The following is a 22,614-nucleotide window of genomic DNA, read 5'->3' as shown; positions in this document are numbered from 1 at the left end:
AAAAAGTGACAAGTAACTCTAATGAGAGATGTTCTGTTTTTACCATGTTACTATGTCTGAAGTGGCCTTGAATTCAGTGGAGTTACTCCTGACTTTAACTTTCAGGGGTAAATGTCTGCCAGGTATGTAAGAAACCACAAAGAGAAGAAAGTAGATGCACTGAGCGCAGAGATCAGGAGTGCACTCTTGGTGAGGGTAGGATAATGCCCTGAAAAGTTGGTGGTGGGCTGCCTAACAGACCCCATTTGCAAGGTGGTAATTTCCAAGTGAAAGTCTATTGTAAAGTACTTGAGAAGTAAAAATGTTGTAGCTAAAAGGGTGACGTTGTTCCATTCCCTTGTGCGGTTTGGAGATAATGATGCATTTTGCGGTTTTGGCTGTTCCTGGCTGTTGTGCTACGTGTTGTAAAGCAGGAATTTATATACTGTTAGGGATTTTGAAAATGCCGTTGTGTTCATGAATACAAATAATGTATTTGGGCATCACTCAGGCCTGATGCTGATCGCTCCGGTGAAGACAACAACATTCATGACTGTTTCTTGCTTCGGAGAGGTGTTCAGAGCCCGACAGTCCTGCACTCTGCTGTGCAAAGCTCCCTTGCTGTGGGTGAAATCCTGTCCTGGCTTTGTCTGATTTGCTTGGGGTTAGCCTTTTCACATAGCAGGCAGGTTTCTTCTAAATAGAATTAAGTTTATTTGTAAGCTTCTTGCATTTTGAAGAGCACGTTGTTGGAGGTGCTGGTGCCTTTCTGCAGTGCTCCCTTAGAGAGCTCTTCCTTGCAGAATCCGTTTGTGAATGCCAATGGTTTCCCGTGCGCAGCCCTTTCATCACTTTGTGGCACTTCTCTTCCACAGGGCGGTTTTCGGTTTGGTTTCATTTTTTAAGATGCCAAAGCATTGTCATTCAAACCTTGGGGCTGCTAGCAGCAGTGGCAGTAGAGAACACGGAGGTAGCGATCAGATTTTGTTTTCCGTTCCAGCTACCCCTTGGATTTCACAGTCCAGTCAACCAACGCTGTTTGATCACTTCATGTGCTACATGTACTCGGTGTAAGCATTTTTACATGCTCTGCAGCATTAAGTGATCAAAAGACGTGAGATCTTGTGTTGTAGCATTGATGATGGGCTGCTCCGCGCTGTGCACCTCAGCACAGCATGCAGGGAAATCGTCAGATTGGGTTTGATTCTGAAAGAACGTCAGGATGAAGAAAGGATAGATAAAGGATGCTATTACCATTGAGACAAATAGACTCGGTATTAAAGCTTGCCGTAGGATGACTCTGCACTTGATGACAAGAGAAAGGAAGCTGGAGTGGGAACGGACTGCTCAGAAAAAACCCAGAAACAACACCCAGGGCTTGCCTTTGTGCAGGGAGCCCGAACCCCACCTGCGGCGCCTTGGAGCTCTGCTGGCTGTAATGACATAGCCTGTGTGACGTCTTCTCATTTCTGTTGTACGGTTGTCTCCAAGACTGTTTCTGTTGTTGTTGGAGGGTGTGTGTGTGTCTTTTATTTCTGCTTAACTACTTTGCAGACATCAATTGTTGCAGATAGGCAATTTTCTGAAGTGAGAATAGCATGTGTTTTTTTCATTTTACAGATAGGAGGCAGGAATATTAATCTAGGTCCACTATTCAGATGCCCAGCTTTAAAATCACTTTGTGGGCTGGGTTTTTTGCTTTTTCTTTCAGTTTTCTTTGACATAAGTCCATGTCAGTATTGAGCACTTAGCAGCCAAGATGAATCAGGAGCAGGTTGTTTCCAATGGGAGTCCCCAAAGCAAGTGAAAAAAGGGTTAGGAAACGGTCCTGGAAATACATTTGCATACAGGCAATTAGAACAATAAAGTTTTAAATGCAAAGTCTGCATATAAAGAGTGTTTAAAAAGTACTTTGTCCCAGTGTTTGTGGTAGGTATCTGGAAGTATTCAAGATGGTCATCAATATTAAAGGGAAGCTTATCAAAGGCATGAATGGCAGGTAGGTGTTCAGTTTTCATTAAAGCTCAATAGGAGGTGGGTGTCTAATACCATTTATTTTGTTTTAATCGTTCCTTACAGGTTTTTAATATGACTAGCCTTTGACCCAGAGTCTCAAAAGTTTATTACTTGTGTTTTCATGAGCATGTGTGTTGATCATAGAGCTATTAATCATTTAGCATGAAAGCCTGCTTGAGAATTTGCTGATTCTTTGCTTCTGGTCCCACTTACTTACAACTCCTACTGACTCTGACTTTGGATTTGTTTCAGACACACAAATTATCAGAAGAGTTCTGTGAAGCCTTTCTAAGCACAGAAATCAATACCCTTAAACCAGCACAATTTCCAGTGTGAATTAGATTGTACCGATATGAAGGTGTTACTCATTTTTCCTAGAAGTATCTTTATACCTTTGGATGACTGTATCCAGTCCCAGGAACACTATTTTAATCACCTCTGTATAAAAGCATTATAAAAAAGTGGCAAGCAAGCCTAATTTTCAAATCTCACCATGCTCATCTGGAAACACATGTTGCTGTATGTGTGGGGAGGTCAGTTTGAGTAGCCGGAGCTCCCAATGAGTATGCCATTCCTCAGGCTGGCCATGCTACATTTCAGCTACACGAGCTCAGAGGTGTCCGCCTACGTGGAAAATAAGTGTGCCAGAGCAAAGTCAAGGCATGTGAGCTACCTTGGCTGCTAGTTAGAAGAATTTATTTTCTTTCAAATTAGGCTCTGGTTGGTGTAGCAGCATCTGTAGCCTCTTCAACCCATCTGTACCATCTCACCACAACTGGGAATCCGTGGTGAGACACAAGCAAGGTCAGGACATTTCCATGCAACCTGCGGTTTTGACAGAAAGTAACCTCATTAAGGGCTGACTACTTGAATTCTTCTTTACTGCATATTTTCTCAGAAAAATTTAATTTTGTGTACTGCAGTAATGATGCTGAGTGGATAATAAGATGCTGTATGCTGCTGCTGCGGGCTGTACACCATATGTCTTCCATAACTATTGCATTTTGGGGGGCTGATTGTTAGGGTAATTGTATTGTCTCAGTAATTCGTCATCAGAGTAACTTGAAATAATACAGCTTTGATATATAGCGGTGAGAATTGCAGTGTTTAAAGAGGAAAACTGCAGTCTGAGAACTGAAGTGTCAGAATTGTAGATTTATAAATATTTATAAATATTTCTACATTTTCTGCTTGTTGAGCTTCATGTATAAATTGAATTGCTCTAACAACACTTAAAGTAGACTGGGAGGACAATTATTTTAAAGCAGAAAGCGATAGAAGTCATTATTTCAGAGCCGTAAGGATCAGTTCGTTCCCGCCTGAAATGCTGGGGCAGCACACGCCTCGGCAATGCCTTCTTTCCAGGCATTTTGTTCTGTGGTGGCACATATGGCATTTGGTGATATAAAAAAAATTGGTTTAAGTCATGTGTCACTTGTTCCACTTAGTAAGCCACTTAGGCAGCTTTTTTCCCAGGTACACCTCCTTCATAAATTAGCGTGATGCTGGGCCCATATTTCACTTACCTCTTTTAAGGGTCAGTGGTTTAAGGCTAGAAGCTGCTTAATTTTTATAGAGCAACATTTAAGAGAGCAATAGCTCTGGTAGCATCTGTATGTATTTGCATACATAATACTGTTACAGTGACAGTGCTATTTCTTATATGTCAACCAGGGGCATCTGGCGAACAATGAATTTTTATTATTTCTGTATTGATTTAGAAAATCTAGATAACTTAATGGCATGAAACTGGGGTCATTTAAAGGTTTATGAAATGATCTTACAGAGCTTCTGAGTAAAACGTGAGAGCAAAATAGGATGCAAGTTCTCTCTCCATCTCTCTTTAACAAAATCCATGGAACAACTGATTGAGGATCCCAAAATCAAGGGTGGAGAAAAAGGTCTGTTGCTGTGTATTTGTGATTATATATCTGTTTTTCAAGTGCCTTGTACTGTCTCTGAAGGGATCTTGGTGTACAAGAGAAAGGTGTGCTTGGGTTTGCACTGAGGTGAGCATGCACAGGTTCTGCAGGGAATACTGATAGCAGTTGTGGCTCTGCAGGCAACATTTTTCCTCTCTGAACAGCATGAATGGTGGCTTAGCGTAGTGTTAGGCAGCATTTTCATGCCAGGATGGCATGCAAACAGGTACCACAGCCCTGACTGCACTTCTTGCAGGAGTCCAAGGGTCATGTTTGGCCACAGCCACCACTCAAGCCAAGTAATTGATATCCTTCAAGTCACGAAAAAACTTCCTGAATGCAAACATGCTGTGTACTGGAGGCTCGAAAAGACCAGTCAGCTGCAGATAAAGTCATTTTGGAAGCAAGTATTGACCATTTATCCCTCCAGCCCCACTGCCTTGGGGACCAGAAGGCTGAGAATCGAGTAAAAGAGAACAAATCTTTCCAGAAGCAGGTCCAATGAGGAAGGCGAAGCAGCCAAAACTGCTGGAGGACTGGATTGAGGGAAACCCACTTTGCTGCATGCTGTTGAGAGCTGATGCGAGGGTAATTAAATCAGTGTCACTTGTGCAGAGAATCAAACCTCCAGCTGAGAAAAATCAAGCGTTTAGTTTAAAATCATGGGATTTAACATGATTTTCAGTTCTTTCTATTAGCCCGCCAGTGCAGTAGCCTGCAAGGCTTTGGGTTTTTAGCTTTTCTGTCCAATTATCAGAACCAGGCGCTTGGTTTAAAAAGAAAAGTGGGATTTTCTCATAACCTAGAGGTCTACAGAGCTGTGAAATTAAGAAACAAGCAAATATCAGGGATGTTGCAAATGAACGGTGAGAACTGTCGAGAAGGAACACTGGGAGTAGCTCCATCTCCTCACTAGGCATCTAGGAAAGGAGAAGCTTGGTTTGTTGTGCCTTCCCCCCTGCTTCTCCACAGTACCTGTGTGTTTCCAGCTTTTGGGAAAAGAAAGAGAAACCAGACAGCTCAATGCCGGTCAGATGCCAGTCTGTCAAAGACTGAATACCAGGTGGACGCACCCTGTCAGGCATTGGCAAAAATCTTTCCTTCCTCGCTCAAAGTGCCCACCTGAGGCTGGCAGCGGTCTCCAAGGGAGTTTTCAAGCCCCTTCTACATTTTCTGTAGTATGTCAGGCACTGGTACACTGAAGGCTGTAATCCATCCCTGAAAATGGTTACCTTTCTGAATTCGTGGAGGGACACAAAACCTGACTGTAGGCACTTGTGGTGAGGGATGACGGGAGAGTGCCTGTTCCTGTAGTGGGTTGTCCTGCAGTCGACTAAAAAGTAAACAGATTTGATTACTGTTGGTAAATATTAGGTTTAATATTTAAGCACCTCTCATAGAGAAGAACAGTAAGAAAAATATTTAAAAAAATAATTTATGACGTTAGGTTAATGGCATTAATCCTAAGAGTATGAAATTAAAAACCCATATTCAGAATATTAACTTCTGTGAATGATTACATCTTTTCTATTCCAGTGGAAGGACTCTTCCCAGACTTTTTATATTTTCTGTGTCTTTCCCAGGAAACATTTCCTCTGGAAGAGACTAGATGATGATAAGAAATGGTGATGGATTATAAAACCAAAATATTAAAACGTAGTTACTCAATTAATCTTGGAGTTCAAATCTATCTTCTGCCCATTATTATGTATCCCTCCCCTCGCTTCCTGCAGCAAACCACTAATTTTACATACATGTTTCCTTACAGGATTTGGAAAACCAGAAATTATTTCAATTGCTTTGCATACATCTCTGTAATATAGAGTGTTAGCCTCTGATTACATTTGAGTGAAAATGATCTCACTCTTCCTTAATAAATCTCAAAAATACAAAAATCAAAGCCAACCATCAGTTAGTTCTAAGACTTTGTTATCACATTCACCAGCACGTTGTGCCTCAGGGACTGGCACTATAAGATGCAAAGTGGCAAGCTTGAATTTTTTTTCTTTCTATTTGTTCACCTGCGGGAGTCACAGTATTATTACTTTTCTTTGGAAGTGTTTAAAGGTTGTAAGTATTATGAGCTTAGGTTGTCTGTGGTCTCTTCTAAAACTACTCTTGTGCCAAATATGCATACGCCTGTGTTTGATTCCAGAATTATTACTACAGAGAGCAGTAAAACCTTGCTGATACTATAGAAAATACCGTTATTCTGGAGAGAGACATATATATTTTATACTAGCAAAGGTTTTACTGCTTTTGGAGTTGGCAGATCGGTAGCACTGAACTGAGGTCCAACAGGGAACAAATCGCGCTGTCAGCTGCTGGCTTGGTTTGCATTTCACATTTCTTGCTCGGTTCTCGGGTTCATCAGCATTCGCTGTGCTTCATCAGAAGCTTGTTAATGCCAACGTAGAAGTATTTAGTGTACACAATTCATAAAACATGCTTGAAAACATTCCACCGGAGTTGCTAGATTACAATAGTAGCTGCCAGTGCTTTGGAAGACAAAATGTTTTGTAATGATTGGTGCATACATGTGCATGCACGCACAGCTGTACTGTCTGAGCCATCAATGTCAGTGTTTCAGAGCATATTAGCAATGTAGGGCTAGAGATAAACATGCATCTCATGCTTTTATCCAACTGCTTTGAAGCTGGTAACGTGTTTATCCTTACCCTATGAGCCTGGGCTTCTACAAGTGGCTGCCCAGCAGAGGTTAAACCGTAGGCAAAATGTTGCACGTTGCAGTAACATCTAGGGGTACTTTAGGTAACACCAGATGAGCTTATCTGCCTTCATGGGTATTGTGGAGAGAAAGTCACCCTGACCTCAGAAACAGGAGACCTACACAGCCAAAGCACCTCCAAACCAAAAGTGTAGCTTTTCTGAAGAGCTGCTGGCTGGGGCTCAGTGTCAGTAGATGGGCTGTAGGTGAACCAGAGGTCCCTGTGCTGCTTTGTCCCAGGGCATGGGGATGGGGTGTGACAGTTGCAGCCACCTCCGTGACAGCTTCTGATTTGAAGTTCAAAATAATTTCCAGAGACAGAGAAAAACGTTTATGCTACTTCTTGACATGCTTCATTCCTCTCCTGAAGGTGTGTCGTCTCTTCTGGCCTCTCTTGAAAATAATATTGGGGGCTCTCCCATCTCCGGTCTTGTCTCCGCTCTCTTATTATGGCCTCCCCATTTTAGATTAAAGGCGCGGCAGGAAAAGGAATTGGTTTCATTGCTAGGCTCTCCCACAACTGGGTGATTGAAAAAAATGGAACGTAGGCAAAGAACTGTAAGTGGCGCGGTGGGCTCGTACAGGCCCTGCGTACAGAGCTGATTTTTACCAGGGGAGCTCTGAAATGAGCATCTTTGCTAGTGGGCAAACATAACCTCCTAAAAATGTGAGCCTGGAACGCTGTGCTGCCTCAGCTCACTGGCAAGGATAACATCGCTCGACAGTGATGCTGACCTGTGGTGGTACTTCGTAATGCCCAGGCGTTCCTGTAGTGCCTGTCATCAGGGTGCAGGAGACAGAACCTCTCACTCTGCGTTGGTCTGAGGCTGTTTCTGATAGGAAGAATAAGATCATTATGAATGACCAAGTGATAAAGGGAAATTTCTACTACTGCACTACGCAACTGAGGCTGGCAGAGCAGAAATGATCATTTAGTGTGTTTCAGTTTTATCAGTCGCTTCCCGTTCCACACAACCAAGTTGCTCCAGAGAGGAGGCTAAAAATACAAAGTGGTTCTTTCTAATGTGCTACAGGCCCATAAGGCTGAGCATCACAGGGCTGAGATCAGGTTAGCTCAGCGGGGTACTGCACATCAGCTGACCCACAATAACCATAGGCGCACATCGTCTTAACCAGTGACAAATGAAAAATACTGTAACTTACGTTATCTTGCAGTGAGGGGGGAGTGAGTCAAAAACTGCTGCATGGCAAGGGCTTAAACCCGCCGTCTGCATGCAGGGGCGCCTATTGCAACTCGGTTGATTCACACAACTTACTGCTTTGTGGTAGTGTCGTCATCTCTCTGGGCCCAGGCGCTGTCAGGGCTGTGCATCGTAATTTATTTTGTAGTTCTAGAGGGCTTGTAGTCCATGTCATGTTTAGCGTGATGTTTAGAAGTCAGGCTTAAATATGGTTATGATAAGGAACACCAAAACCTGAAACACAGATTTGCTTCCTTGGTTTATGGGAGGTTACATAAATGCCCACAGGTGCTGAAAAAATGAAATGTATCCTTTAAAAATGGAGGTTTTCATGTTCTCAGCTACACAAATATATTAGAAATAGCGCTAAGGTTTGTCAGTGTAGTCTGTTATGAAATATTTAGGTGATATTCTTTGCTATTGCAGCTGCATTCTTGGTGTCTGTGCGCAGTACTTCTGTACAAATGTAGGGAAGTCAGAGAAACTTGTTTTTTTCACTAGAAAGTGTATATATGTGTATATATATATATCAAAATATATCAAGGAAGGCTAAATGTATGCCTTCAGGTCTCTGAAGCTTTCATTTTACTTGCTAATACCTGGCCATTTACAAATGGTATTTTGGTAACCATTGCAGCATTACAATCTCTTATTTTGGAAAAGCTGCTGATATATTTGGCTTTTATGCCACTTCGTTTTGCCTACACCTGTCCTGTTTGCTCAAAGGTGGGTTCTTTTCCTTGTCATTTTTTGGTCTAAAAAATTTTATACATATATATAGCAAACAGGAAAGCAGGTATGTAAAGTGTAGGTTATGAATAGTATAATTATGAATCGCTGTAAAATGCATCAGCTTTTTTTAATCCTCAAAGCCTTTGATTTCTTGAAAGTACTGTGGAAAGGGGCATATGCCATTATCATTACATGCTGGTTTTCTGCATTTCATAAATTAGTAAAAAAGGAGATTGCTTCAGAGGCAGGACAATGTTCTATTTCTTTGTAGACATTTCTGTATAAAGACAGTAAGCATGTGGGTGAAACAGGTGAAGAAAATAAGCTACTGCATCCATGGGATAAAATGGGTGAAATCTATTCTGAGTCATAGTAGAACCAGAAATAAATCAAAAAAAATAGAGCTGCAGTTACTCTCCCAAGATATCTGGGAGATTGCTCACATGAAGGGGAAAAGAAGGATGTGTTCGGTGAGGTGGATCCCTTATTGACACCCCGTAGGCATGGGGAAGTAGGACCAGCCGACAGAGAAATGTGAAAACAATCCGCAAAGAACAAAGAGGGATGTTTAGAATGTGATTTAAGCAAAAAGAAGACGAAGAAAAAATACTTTTCAGAGTCATTCTGCAAATCTCAGCAGGGTATGGTCCTTTTGTTGTTTTTAAAATGATCATAGCATAAGAGGTGATAAGATAGTGCCAAAAAGCTTAGAGACTTTCCCAAAGGTGTTCAGCAGCTGCTTAGCTGTGTAACTGGAATACGCAGGCACTGCTGGGAAACGGAGTCGGGTATTTCAAAAGACAATACGATACAGTGGAAGAACTCCGAGCTCTTCGCTTGGGAGACTCCCACAGGCGAGGAGCCGCGGGATGCACTTCCCGCAGGAGCAGTGCCAGGGTAGTCAGAGAAAGAGGGAGCAGACAAAAAAGATGCATGGAGAGAGGTGAAGCTGGTTCTGGGAAGACTGAGTGATCGTTGTGTTTCATCTGGTAGAGTAAAAACTGTAAGATTATTTTTTTAAAAAAACTTTTAAGAAGGATATACCAGTACCAATGCCATGAAATTTCAAGTAGAATTGCCTCTTATGACACACAAGCCCCTCATCTCATACTGTGCATTTTTTTTTTCTCCACAATTTAATAAATATCCTTACTCAGTAATAGAATTGACTTTATAGGAGGAAAAGAAAATATCACAGAGCCCTTAAGTTAAACTTTTAATAGACATTAAAGGACTTGGTTGAAATGCAAATGTCATATTAGGGTGAACATCTTGATAATTAAAAGACAATAAAAAGGAAAACATGCCAGATCAGAGTAATCTGGGAAATCTGTAACCTTGGCCCTGACTATGAATGTGCGTGGGAAGTCCCCTTGGCCCCAGGTGCGCTTGGGCATGGGAGTTTAAAGGAAAATCCCAGCAAAAAAATAAATTAGTCTCGGTCCTTAGTAGAAACAAGATGTTGTCCCTGTGTCACAAATGCCTTTCAATTCCTCTGGCTCTGACCAGGAGAGTCCATGTTGTCAATTAGTGTGTTCTTGTCTTAATGACTTGGAGCTACTACAATGTGATGCAAAAACCCGTCCATTAGAAAAAAGAAGGTTTGCTCTTCTGTTACCAGTTGTGATGACGCAGAGTATGGATGAGGTGTGGAGCGGGGAGGTGCAGGGCTGGGCCTTGGGTTTTATAGCCAGAAAATCCTTGGACCTCTTCCAAGTGACACTGCAAGGCTCTTCCTTCTGAAAGACTAAAAGCAAAAATGGGGTTGAATCCTCATGGAGGCGAGAGAGGGAATAAGGAAAGAAAACCTGGGGGTTTCTCCTCCTTCCCTGCTCCTCATCTTGGTCTGAATCTCTTGGAAAAGGAGAACGCTCAGTTTGGTGGAATAACTCATTTGGAATATCAATTAGCCATCAAAGAGATGTCCCAGACTTACTGAGCTGTCAGGAGGCTTGTCACTGCCACATGCAAGCCTTCAGAAGTTCCATCAGAGGAGGGAAGATGTTGTTAGGAACCTTTCCCTGTATGACACACTGTCTCTATTTCTTGTTAAAACAGCTCTTAATTAGTTCTTCTTTTTCTTCTTCCTCTTTTTTTTTTTTTTTTTTTTTTTTTTTTTTTTTTTTAATATGCAGCACCAGGGAAAAATTGGAGTTAAATTTAATGTTGGAACTGATGACATCTCTATTGAAGAGATCAACGCAATCATTAATGATGGAAAATACCATGTAGTACGTTTCACAAGAAGTGGTGGCAATGCCACGTTACAGGTGGACAACTGGCCAGTTATCGAACGTTACCCAGCAGGTAAGGGCTTACACAAACGCTGAGTGAGAGGGTGGGGGATGTGTGGAGTTTGGCTCATTTTGCTTCTCTTCTACTACAGCATCAGCTCCTTCGCAGTGTTTTAGTAGCTAATTAAGTAGTTAAAGAGTCCTGAGCAATATGCAGTTTATGATGATGGCATTTCCTAAGTGAGTTTTAAAGCAAAATTATTACTGGAAGTGGAAAAGTACAGTTATCAAGGCATGAAGTAGTGATTTTGTTTCTTGTTTTCATTTGTTTTTACTGGATTATTGTTTTAGGGGGGGAAAAAAAGGCTTTGACAAAAGCTACACAGTCAAGTGACTCTCAAATGGATCTCCAAGTGATGGGGTAAAACGTTCACTGAGGAAAAGGTTGTCTGTGTTCTGTTAATTACAAGTTGTTATTAAAGCAGCCTGAAGTTTATGAATTTAGCAGAAATGTTCTAGCAGGCACAGACGAACAGGTGGAAAAGTTATCAATTGTTCAACCAACCGACCAACTTAAGATGCCTTCTTTAAAATGCAAACTACAGGATACTCCTTTGTGCAAGTGATGCTGCTTCCTTGAACAGGACCGCTCGTGTGAATACGGGGTTGCCTTGATCGGGCCCACATTTAATTTTATGTAAATGCCATGCGCTGAGGATTACTGTGTTACTAATTTTATTCATTTTTAAAGGCAACAGGTTTTTCTGATACGCAATCCCTTTCTTATTGACTAGGACTACTGAGCTGTTAACGGTAACCTACGAATCTGCATGTTACCTGTTACCAGTTGGTCTGTGTGTTTATTTCATTAAAGAAAAGGCAGCAAATCCAGAGGTGTAAGTGAAAGGTATTCTGGTTTGCATATCTGATATTTCATAAATGACAGTTCTGATTTATCTGCTTAAAATTAGAAAATTCTTCATTTTGGGGGTGGAGTGGGATGGGAGGGTGTGTTTCACTAATAAGGAACACAAACGCCATTCCCTGTACTAGTTATTAGCATTTAGGGTGCTGGGTTGTTTGGGGTTTTTTTCTGTAGTGTTTGAGCTGTGTAGTTCAGCTGTTCACCCATCTTTTTAAAAAATAAAAATAATTTTTAAAATTCATAGGTGAAATATAACCCTTCAGGTAATTTCTTGGAAATAGTTTAGAATTTAAAATAAAAATGAAAGTATGCATTGCAAATGAAATTATGTGTAGCAGGACTTGTTAAAAAACCCACCTGTGTGCTAATGCACTCATGAATGAGTGACAGTTCTGGTGGTTAGGAACAATTAATGGCTTTAAATTAGACACGTCTCTTAGGGGTGGTAAATTCTTGAAGGGAAGGGGGATAGCGAATGAAATGTGTCCTGTGATGGGGTCAGATATTCCCGTTTCCCCCACATCCCCCTTGTCTTCTAACTTTTGCAGTGTTGGGTAAATGGTAGCTGGAATAAGATGTTGGAAACTGGGGAGGAGTGTGTCTTAGTTTGTGGTCCAGACCTGTGTGGCAGAAAGGAAAAAAATAGGTTTGGGATGGCTTTCTTTTTCTTTGTTTGTTTCTGTTGATTTTTACCTAAAATGATGACCATGAAAATATTTTTCTTCTCTGTATGTCATATTCATGAAAATACCAAGTGGCTGTAAGGAGGACAAGCTGCAGTTGAGTTCTGCAGATGGCGGCACAAAGAACTTGTTTATACTGAACGGAGATCCTTCTGGAAAACAGTGCTTTCCTTGGGGTGGGATTAGTGCAGTGGAAGGAGGGGTGGGTGTTTCCTTTGAAAAAGGAAAACAAGAAATTGGAGCTTCTTGAGCTTCCTTTAGAAGTCTGTGCACAAGCTGCATTTCAAGGCATTTTCAGTTGCTTCACCAGGTGTGGAGCAGAGTCTCTCGGCGTGCTTTATTGCTGGATCTTCCAAGACTTCTGTCGGCCTTGAATTCCCTCTGCCTTTCCTTTAGTACTATTTTATGGCTCCTCTATGCCACAGAATCGCTTTTGAAATCCATCCTCCCCCTTTTCACCTTTCGGCTCTTTTCCCTTCTCAGCATGAGAGCACCCAGCCGTACCTTTCTCCGAGGCTTCCGTGCTGCTCCGTTGGGTTTGGCACTCATTTAAACCCTTTTTTAAGCACCCGTTTCTTCACGGGCTGGTTTTGAGGTACCCTTTAGAGAAGATGCAGGCTTGTCCTGAAGACTCTGCTGCCTTTGAGCAAGCTTGACACTGCTCTGAAGATAATGGCACCAGGTTCAAAGCCGCCACTGGCCGTTCCAGTTCTAAAAGTGGTATTTCTAAAAGTCACGTCTTAAAAGATACCAGACACCACAGTTTGGCAAATGCTGCTGCATCCCATTTCGATGGCTGTTGCTGTTTTAGGGACTGGCAGTAGTTACCTGGCAGCACCAGTGAGCCAGCAAACTTGCACTTTGCTCCTATTTTGGATGGAGGACACGTTGCTGTTGTACAATATGGACCAATTTTGATCCTATTTGCATGAGCAAGGGCTCATTAGCTTTCATTTCAGTGCTAGAAAGATTTTTTTTTTTGCTTTGTGCCTGTTTTTGAATTGTTTCTTTCTGCATAATTTCTTAATGTGGCTGCACCACTGCACATAAGCACAGCCTTCTCTTTCCCACTTCTGTTTTTGTTTTAAAGAATAGAAACAAGATTAGCAGCTTAATTAGTAAATTTGCTATTCTCAAATATGCTGGATGTCCTTTTTTCAAAACTAAATTAATATTAAAAAAAATCAGTTGGTTGCCTAAAGTGTGCCAGCTGATTGATCCTCCTTTCTTTATGAGGAAAGATTTTACTCCATATTACACTTCTGGTTGGAGTGCTTGTTTGTGATCGGCATCGCAGAATATTGGGTGAAGATTTTCTGAGGCTCAGGATTTCCAGATTTGTTGCCCGTGTAGCCTTCCTGCAGCCCCATCTAACTGCTGCTGATAATGGCACCCAGCGCCCAGTAACAGCTGGTGTTGCATCACTCGCTCGGAGGTTTTGTGGGCACCTCTCCTGATACTCAAAGCAAGCATCTTTAGAAAAAGACCTGTGGCCCTGATTGCCACAAGTCATTGTGGGATTAGTAGTGAGCCTGAACTCAGTCCTGGGACCCAGGAGCGGCCCAGAATTCGGTGCTCTTGCAAAGGGTTTTCTACCTGGTGGAGAATTGCATGTGCATGACTCTCTAATATTGCTTTACGGGCAGTCAGAGAGGGGGACACCTTGCAAAAGGCTTCCACAGCTGCTTTGTGAGTTTTATCCTAGAGCTGCATAAAATGCAGAAATGACCCTGGAAGACGAGTAGGATCTGGCATGTTTCTCTTTTACATCATTCTCCATCCCACTAGACCCTGATTGCGATGTTTTCTCTGGGCTGCTGCAGCTTCGGTTTGTACCTGGGTACGTGTGAAATGAGAGAGCTGTACCAGGGAACAAGGTTGGGGTGGCCAGTGGTAGAGGGGGGTGGTTGCAAAGGTGCTGGTTGTTTTTTGGAGTATAGTGGGGAAAACTGTGGTTTAGTCCTAGACAAATGTGAAGATGCCAGTGTCCTGAAATGCTTGGCTGATTTTCAGAGGCAGAGGTTTAGATTTAGGTACGTATGTTCTTCCAGACTCCCATCAGTGTCGGCGGTGGTGGGTTTTTTTGCTTCCTTCTCCAAAGTTTCTCTCTTGCCGTGTCTCTGAGTGCAGTGCTAGAGCTATGAGGATGCACACTTCAGTTTCTGCTCTTTATTAGATGTTTGCCTTGGTTTCCCACCTCGTCACTGTGTCAGTGGCTGGTGGGTAGCCCTGTGGTTGACAGTGGCATGTTGTAGGTTTTTGATAGCTAAGATGCCCAGAGCCATACTGGATTTCTATAGTCCATCTTTCTTAACTAAATTCAATGTTATGTCTCTTTAAACGGATGATTATCATCCGTCTGCACCTTCCCACAGAACTTTAATATCTCACCTTGGCTTTTTTTTCCGGATAGTGATTTCCCATTAACTTACCTGGATGCAGCCTAATTTCCGATCCTGTGCGCCAGGAATGAGAAAACAGCTGACTGTGCAGCCAGACTTCCTCCTCCGTAGGCTGACTCCGTTTTCCATGCAGATCCTCTCTGCTCCTTATGGCTTACCTTACCTGCTTTACAACTTAGTTGTAATTGCCCTTCCCAACTGGGTGGCTGCTGTTGCGGAGATGGGATGGAACCATTAGCAGCAACTCCAGCTACTACTGTGAGGAGGCTGCTCTTGTAGCTTCAGTCAGGTAGTGAGCTACACTGAAATTTAGGTTTGCTAAGAATGCATTTCTGATGGGAAACCAAAGGACATGTTAACTTGGGCAGAACTGAACTGACAATTATGTCCAAAGAAAACCCCCAAATAATAGGAAATTGGGTTTAGTGCTGTCAAAATATTAATTTCAGTATTGTCTAAATAAAATGTCCTGACTTTTCATGTCAGCGTTGCCCAGTGTTTATAGGGGATTTAGGTAATCTGAGAACAAAGCATTTAATTTTATTTGAAACAACCTTTTCTTCCTCACCTGAAAGAAAATCTGATTCAAATAAAATCTGTTGAGGGCGGGGATAAAATCTCACAGCAGTGCTCATAGCCATACCTATTTAATGAGAAAAACAATTTTCTCAATTCTCTAATTTTCCTTTCTTAGTAGCAAAGGGTGTGCATTTTACCAGTCTGGGAAAGTATATCAGAACCAGCTAGATGACTGTCTAAGCCACAATAATCACCATTTATTGTGAAGGACTTTCAGAATCACTTTTCTGTGAACAACTCTAATACTTTCTGCAGTCAAAGGGAGTTTGCCCGATGCTGACTCTTTTAAAATACATGGAGCAACCAATCATTTTACCAGCAGGAACCTGCTCTTCAGGACTTCCATCATAAATCAGACTGATGCAGAATTTTCTGGATATGAGATGATCTGTTAGATATTGGCCAACTAGCCTATGGTTTCAAAGCTGTTCATACTGCCGTGAATACTCAGCAGTTCCCGGGTCCCTGCAGCAGGCTGGAAGATGGAGTTTGATGTAGGCAAATATGTAAAACAAAGCCTTCCCAGTCATCCCTAGATCTCTGGTCAGCCTTGGAAAAACATCACTTAGTTGTAACCGTCCTCACGTACCCCATGGGTCAGCAGATGTTGTCAGGGATGTGTCTGACAGACCCAGATCTAACAGCACGAGCATCTTGCACACGTTGTTGACACACAAGAGATTGTCTAAACCACTGCCAGACTACTGGAACAGATGTGTCTCTGTGATGGGGGACTATAAATTACAGTCGAGCATGCACACCAGAGAAGAACCTGTGTGAGTCCATGTATGTTGGCAGAAGATCAAACCAGAGGCTGACGTTATGGTTAGTGCCGAGTGCCTCTGCCGTATGGCAGTTGGCAGCAGAAGCTCTTAGGGCTTTGGTATAATCCAGAGTAATTCTGTTCTGGGCATTGATTTTTTGCTTTATCTTCTAAGGTTAAACATCTGAGAGCACACGTGTTGGCTTAGGGACTTGCTGTGGATCTGTGGGCTAAAGGCTGTTACTGCAGAACTCCCGGGATGGGGGCACCTCATTTAAATACTTTTCTTGGTTCCTGTATTCCGGAACTTAGACAAAACGTCTGCCATCTTTTCATGGGATACACCTGACTTTAAGATAAATGCTAAAAGCCAGCTATTATCATGTATCCTATTTAGGATAAGCGCTATCCATTTGTCTTGGTTTTGTGTGACTGTTAAGTTAGCAGGAGATGTTTGTGTCAGTGCATTTGTTTCTCCGGACTGGATTAGTATTTCCCAAGCAATCCAAGCAGCTGTGTAACTTGCATACCACTGGCTTAGAACAGCTTCCAAATTCGAGCCTGTACAGCCACTTGTGAAGAGAATCTGCTTTCTCAGACATTGCTTGGTGGCCAGGAGAGATCTCAGATTCTTTCACAAACACATCTTCAAATTATTCTGATAAAATGGACACACAGCTTATTATCCAGGCATCTGTGTTAAATTATAATGGTCAAGGTTATTCGCCTTGACTTGCATTTGCGATAGGGTAATTTTTCAAACCTCCCTGGCCGCTGCCATTCGGCCGCAGAACTTCCAGGCTGTTTGCCATGCTGAGATAATACAAACCTTCTGACTCCCATTTATTTATTTGTCCAGCAACACATAGTCTTTAGGCTTTTTTCTCACTTGTTTCCTTCTTTGGATAAAAGAATACATCTTGGATCTCCCTCGTGTGCTTTGCTTTGCTGTGGTCAGAGTTTTGAGGCTCCTACGTTCAGGTCCATCACTGTGATGAATCAGTCCTGATGGTGGACATAGAACACCCTCTTCTGATGAGCTGCAAAGCTGGCACGCTTGGAGCAGTCCCTCGTTACCTGAGGGCAAGGCTTGCAAAGGCAAAATAAAGACTGACTTTCTGCCCAGGAGGGAAATGCAGGAGAAAATACTTAAGTTTTGTTCACAGCAATTAAGCTTCTGTGAAACTGGTACAGCCCCAATGCCTCCTGAGTTTGATTTTATTTTACTGTTATTTTAATGTTATTTAAATAAAATAACAATTTAATAAAAATTGTTATTTTCCTGCTGTGAAAAGCTAGCAGTGCCAGTGACACAAGGACATCTCGTAACGCTTCCATTGGAAATAGCAGTGTTTGGGAAGAACAGGAGGACTTCTCAGGAGCTTTCCATCTGGGAATACATAGAAGCTGAATTATGTGGTGCAAGCGAACACAATGACAATGTATAAAATCAGGTTATAGGTGCGGGTCTGAAATATTTAGTCCATGGGATTAGTGAGAAAGGGAAAAATAGCAGCTAAGTCAGGAGTTCCTTGGTTATGGAGTAATGTCTCATCCTCCCAGATTTGGGAAGTAAAACTGAACAGTGTTCTGTATGGCCTTTCATGTGCTCATGGAGCCACATCTCCCTGGGGTTCTGTTTCTGCTGAAGTCTATGTCTGGGAATGTCTGCTGGTAACTATGATATTTAGACCTACCCTGTTTTGGTAGGAGATAATGGGACAGAAATATGAGTGAACATACTTTTTTTTTTTTTTTTTTAATTTGCACAAAGTCTTTGACAGAATTAAATATGTGAAAATATTCAGGAAGAAATTACACAACCCTGGTGGTAAAATTAAAGTTTTTTTTCATGGATCAGGCGCTGGATTAAGAACAGAGGCACAAATTCCCACCTAATGAAAATCAACAGCATAAATCCATTGATTTTTCAATGGAGGTATGATCGTTTAAACCATAAGTAATATATTCATTAACATTGATATAAAAAAAAAAAGTAGTTATAAACCATACATATTGGCTGTACTAAAGATGATGTCAAGATTGCTAGAGAATACAAAGATTAGTGAATGAAGAATCTAAAAAACAATAAATTCTTCCCTTGGCAAGGAATGAAAAACAAAATAAAAAAATGAAAGTTATTTAAAAAACAACAGAAAAATATTTTAACACACATTTAAACCCCTAAAATTTTTACATTTCTAACATTTAAAAATTAAAAAGTCTTTTATGCAGTTAATTTGCATTTTTTTTTTTGAGTGAGAGATTTTATAAAATCTTCACTAGCTTAAACAACATTCTAATTGATCAAAATATTCTTCATTTTTGTCCCAAAGTTTAAATAATCAACTCGCTCTGTTGGATAGGCATCCTAACAGTAAAAGAAAAGCTAATATATGAAGGCAGGCACACAGGTGAGATCTTTTATACTTCTTTTCTGAACTTTTCTAGAAAATATTTTGAATTAATTGCACTGGCTCAAGACAAAGGTTTAATGCTGTAGACAACTCTTGAATTATTTTCATTTACAGTCAAAAACCAAGTTCTGAGAAGGTTTAGAATGCTAAAGAAAATAAAATGAAACACTATTTAAATCAATGGCCCACTTTCCTTCTAAAAGACTAGTGATTTGTTTGGGTTTTGTTTGGGTTTTTTCCCCCATTTCCTTTTCCCCCATGTGCATTTAAAGGTTATGTCAGTGATAGAAGAGCTTAAGGAATGAGAAAGAGAAATGTCCTGGGTCACGCCTGCTTCTTTGCATAAGTTGCTTCTCTTATAGAGTAACTTAGGAGAAAACCCCTGTCCTTAGGAATTTTCTTTTCACTTTCCAGTCCAAACGCTTCCCACTTCATTCCACTTTGTTCTTGCGTGTCTTTTCATAGAACAGTTTTCTCATTTCTCTGCTTGTCACAATATCCTTTCTTTTGATGCTTTTTTTATTTTGAATTCATTTTTCAAAAGCATGTGCGGCTGGAAATGGGCAGCCGTGAGAACACCAGGACCTCGCGTAAAGACATATGAATGTTGATGCTGAAAGTCAGCGCCACTGGTGCATTCTAAGATCTTGTATTCCCTTTTCATACCTCAGAACCGGATGGCTCAGCATCATGCTGCAGCTGACTAGTATACCCATTAAACATCTTTAATCATAATTTCTCCCTCATAACATCCCAGTTACTGCAAAAAAAAGGTGTGACCGGTCCTATATGTTAAGCGTGTGAGCTGCACTTTGTGGTATGAGCTTCAGTGTCACTTCTGTTAACTCAGCAGGACTCAGTTCCTATTGACTGATACCTGCAGACCCCCAGTGCATCCAGTTTGGTATCACCTGCAGATTTCATTGCGGCGACAACATTTTATGCTAAGATCAGTGAAGAAAAAACCGAAGATTGGTCCTGAACTCATGTCAGGTACTTTCCTAGGAGTTCCACCCTGGTAGTTTTCCTGTGGGAAACCCACTGGTTTTCCTTACATACCTGCAGCGGCCTCGGTGACAGCTCCTGTGGCACAGCCCAGTGCAGTTTCAGAATTCACCACGGTGCTCGTCTTGTTTAGGTAGAACTTAGCATTTAGTTTATCATCTCTGCTTGACTTAAGCACATGTAGATCTTCCAGCCATTCAACTAGATGGCATCAGCTCTCCAAAATACTTGGAGAGCTTTGATAACGTGTGACTGACCTACTGTCTCTTAAGGATTTTTAATTTGCAAATAGAGGTAATACAGTGGGGAGCAACGAGGGCCAGAATATGGTATAGCTGACACTGGCCAGTCTGAACGTAACCAGCAATGACTGGTTACCATCTGCGTGAATGATTCACCAAGAAGCTGAAGAAGAGATCTTGATGAAGTGGAAGTACTAGGGAGAAGACAATTCCAGTGCACCAGCTAGTTCATGGAAGGAGCTTGCATCCTGGGAAGATGGGCACCTTGAGTGTGATCTTATACAAGCAGCCCTTGCATTCAGCAGCCTGTCAGTAGATACAGAAGCAGGGTATCAGGGACTGTGGTCTCTACACGAGAGAGAGGAAGGAGGAGAGGAAAAATTCCACGTTCAAAGCTGCCCCTTGTCTTTTTTTATTCTGCTCTTTACAGCACGATTTTTATACTCCTCTATGTTTTCCACAGTTAATCAATGATTTGCTATATGGCATCATATCAAATGCTTTACTGAAATCCAGATAAATTAGATATACTCCATTTCCCTCATCTAGAAAATCAGTTAACTTATCAAATACAGCTATTAGATTAGTATAACATGATTTGGTGAAGTTTTGCATTTTATCTCATTTTCCAATCGCTTCCATGTCTTTAATGCTTTCCTTTTGAATTTGTTATAAAGCACCCTGTACAGCTAAGGTCAGCCTAACTAGTTTGACTGGATGGCTTTTTTCTCCTTGTGTAAAATCATTGTATTTTCTGTTCTCTAATACAAGAAGTAGCATGCCCCGTTTAACAGCTGTATTTAAAAACTCCTAGCTTGTTACTTTTAAGTTCTGAGGCAGAGATCATCTTCCTCACCTTCTGACACTGCAGGTTCATTAAGAAAATGTATGTTGCTTACTTCTGAACTGTGGAGACCTATTTTCATAGGCACATTCCTGTTAGTCAATCCAGTCTGCTCCCCTGGGTCATCATCAAAGTGACTCCCCCTCTTTCCATAATCTCTTTTTGTTTATAGCACTTAAGAATCTCTGGTTTTTAAATTTATTTTCTTTGAAAGATTCTTTGAGCTTTGGTCTTGGCAACTTTACTTTTATATTTATTTCTAATTCTGAAAGTCACTGTTTTCTTTGCTGAGCAAGTCTGGGTTTTCAATCTCCTGTGATATAGTCTATGACAATGTAGTTCTTCAGCCTAGCAGGCCTCCCCTTGTATATTTTTAATCTTGCAGGTACAAGTCCAAATATATACATATAGAGATAGATATTTAACATTTTACCTTAAAGAACTTCCAAGTGTCCTTCCTTCCTGGCTGAGCCCAGCCCCTCAGACTGATTACACAATCTGGTTTCCTTCAGTTTATCAAATTTTGTGCTTTTGAAATCAAGGATCTGATCTACAGACTTATTTTTAGTTGTCCTTGTATTAATTTGAGTCAACTCGTGATCACTCAATCAAAAAAATGTTTCCTACAATTAACTTTTTTATGCTGTTTTCATTATTCATTCAAATCAAAGCTAAAATAGCATTGTTTTTTGTTTATTTCAACTGGACAAAATCTTCAGTGAGTATTATAGGAGCTGATATCTACTTTTATTCAGACAATTATGTTCAGTTATAGTATGAGTAGAAGAAGGCATTATAGCAGTACGTAAAATAATGGCATAAAGAATTCAAATAAGACCATGAAATCTGTGAAATTCACTTCAGCAAGTTCTCCAAAGGGTAGTAAGAGGCACAAAAGTAATTTAGCAGGAATCAAAACAGATGAAAAATTTATCTTAGTTACCGAGCCACAAACCAACAGTTAAGTGATGGATGTAACTAGGCCAGCATGCTGCCTTACCTTTGCCAACATGTAATTGCACCACTGATTTCTTGCATCTTTTTCTGATTCATGCAGCTCTGACTGCTCTCTGGTTATGATTAAAGGTATTTTTCAGCCTGTATCTAGATCTCAGTTTCAGTATAATTTTATTGTTCATGTGAAAGATTGATGTTAACAAGAATGGTGATTTATTTTCACATTGGGTAAGCCTGTGTTACAGCTTATCCAAAGTCAATGAAAAATCTTTTTTTTTTAAAAAAAAAAAAAAGCACTGCTGCCCTTTGAGAGATTATGAAATTGTTCTATCCTGCTGTCGTCTTTAAATAAAGAGTCTAGGTGATACCCAAACATGACACTACAGTAAGTCTCTTTTCAAAAAGTGGTTTCAGCAAAGTTTCCCAAATCAGCTTTTTAATTTGACAGCTTATCAGGTTTTTCTGTCAGATAATGCTATATAATAATGCTTCTCTAAGTCTGCAGACAGATTTTCTTTTTTCCTTTATTTATCATCTTGGATATGCTGGTGAAATACAAAGGCTCATCTCTTCTTAGACTTGATAGATCCTGTAATTAAATTCAGATCTTGATAAAACGTGTGGCACAGTTGTCATTACTTGATCACAGAAGGTGTAACACCTTTCTGTTAAATATGGCAAGGTGGCACAATGCACCTAGTTTAGAAGAAGAACGAAAATGTCAAATGAGCAGTGATTCAGAAAAAGGGGTTCTAAAATACTGAAGGAAACAGATCTCTGCTCTTTTTTTGTGTCCTGTGGCAAAGGATGGTGCCTGTACTTGCTTACCATCGTTAGGGACAGTGCTATGGAAATGGAATTGCTGAGCAGGACCGCAAGCTGTGGGGGTTCCAGTTAGAGGAGGAAGGTGGGAGAGAAAACGGAGCTCAGAATGGGACGTGGCAGCTGGGTCACAGCTGGCCCAGTTTACCTCTTCAGGAAAGC

The 22,614-nt window shown here is 41.1% G+C and overlaps 1 protein-coding gene across 24 annotated transcripts in view; it reads left to right on the top strand.

The window, feature by feature from the left end:
• Positions 1-22,614, top strand: part of NRXN1 (neurexin 1) — a 730,807-nt gene that overhangs the window by 592,493 nt on the left and 115,700 nt on the right. For all 24 annotated transcript variants that reach the window (XM_055725490.1, XM_055725508.1, XM_055725507.1 and 21 more), the window contains one exon: positions 10,715-10,886. In XM_055725490.1, the coding sequence (XP_055581465.1) occupies positions 10,715-10,886 (172 nt within the window). The remainder of the gene's footprint in view (positions 1-10,714; positions 10,887-22,614) is intronic.

Source organism: Falco cherrug, chromosome 13 (assembly GCF_023634085.1).
Source record: "Falco cherrug isolate bFalChe1 chromosome 13, bFalChe1.pri, whole genome shotgun sequence".
Classification (NCBI taxonomy): Eukaryota; Metazoa; Chordata; class Aves; order Falconiformes; family Falconidae; genus Falco; species Falco cherrug.
This window is presented reverse-complemented; position numbering and strand designations above follow the sequence as displayed.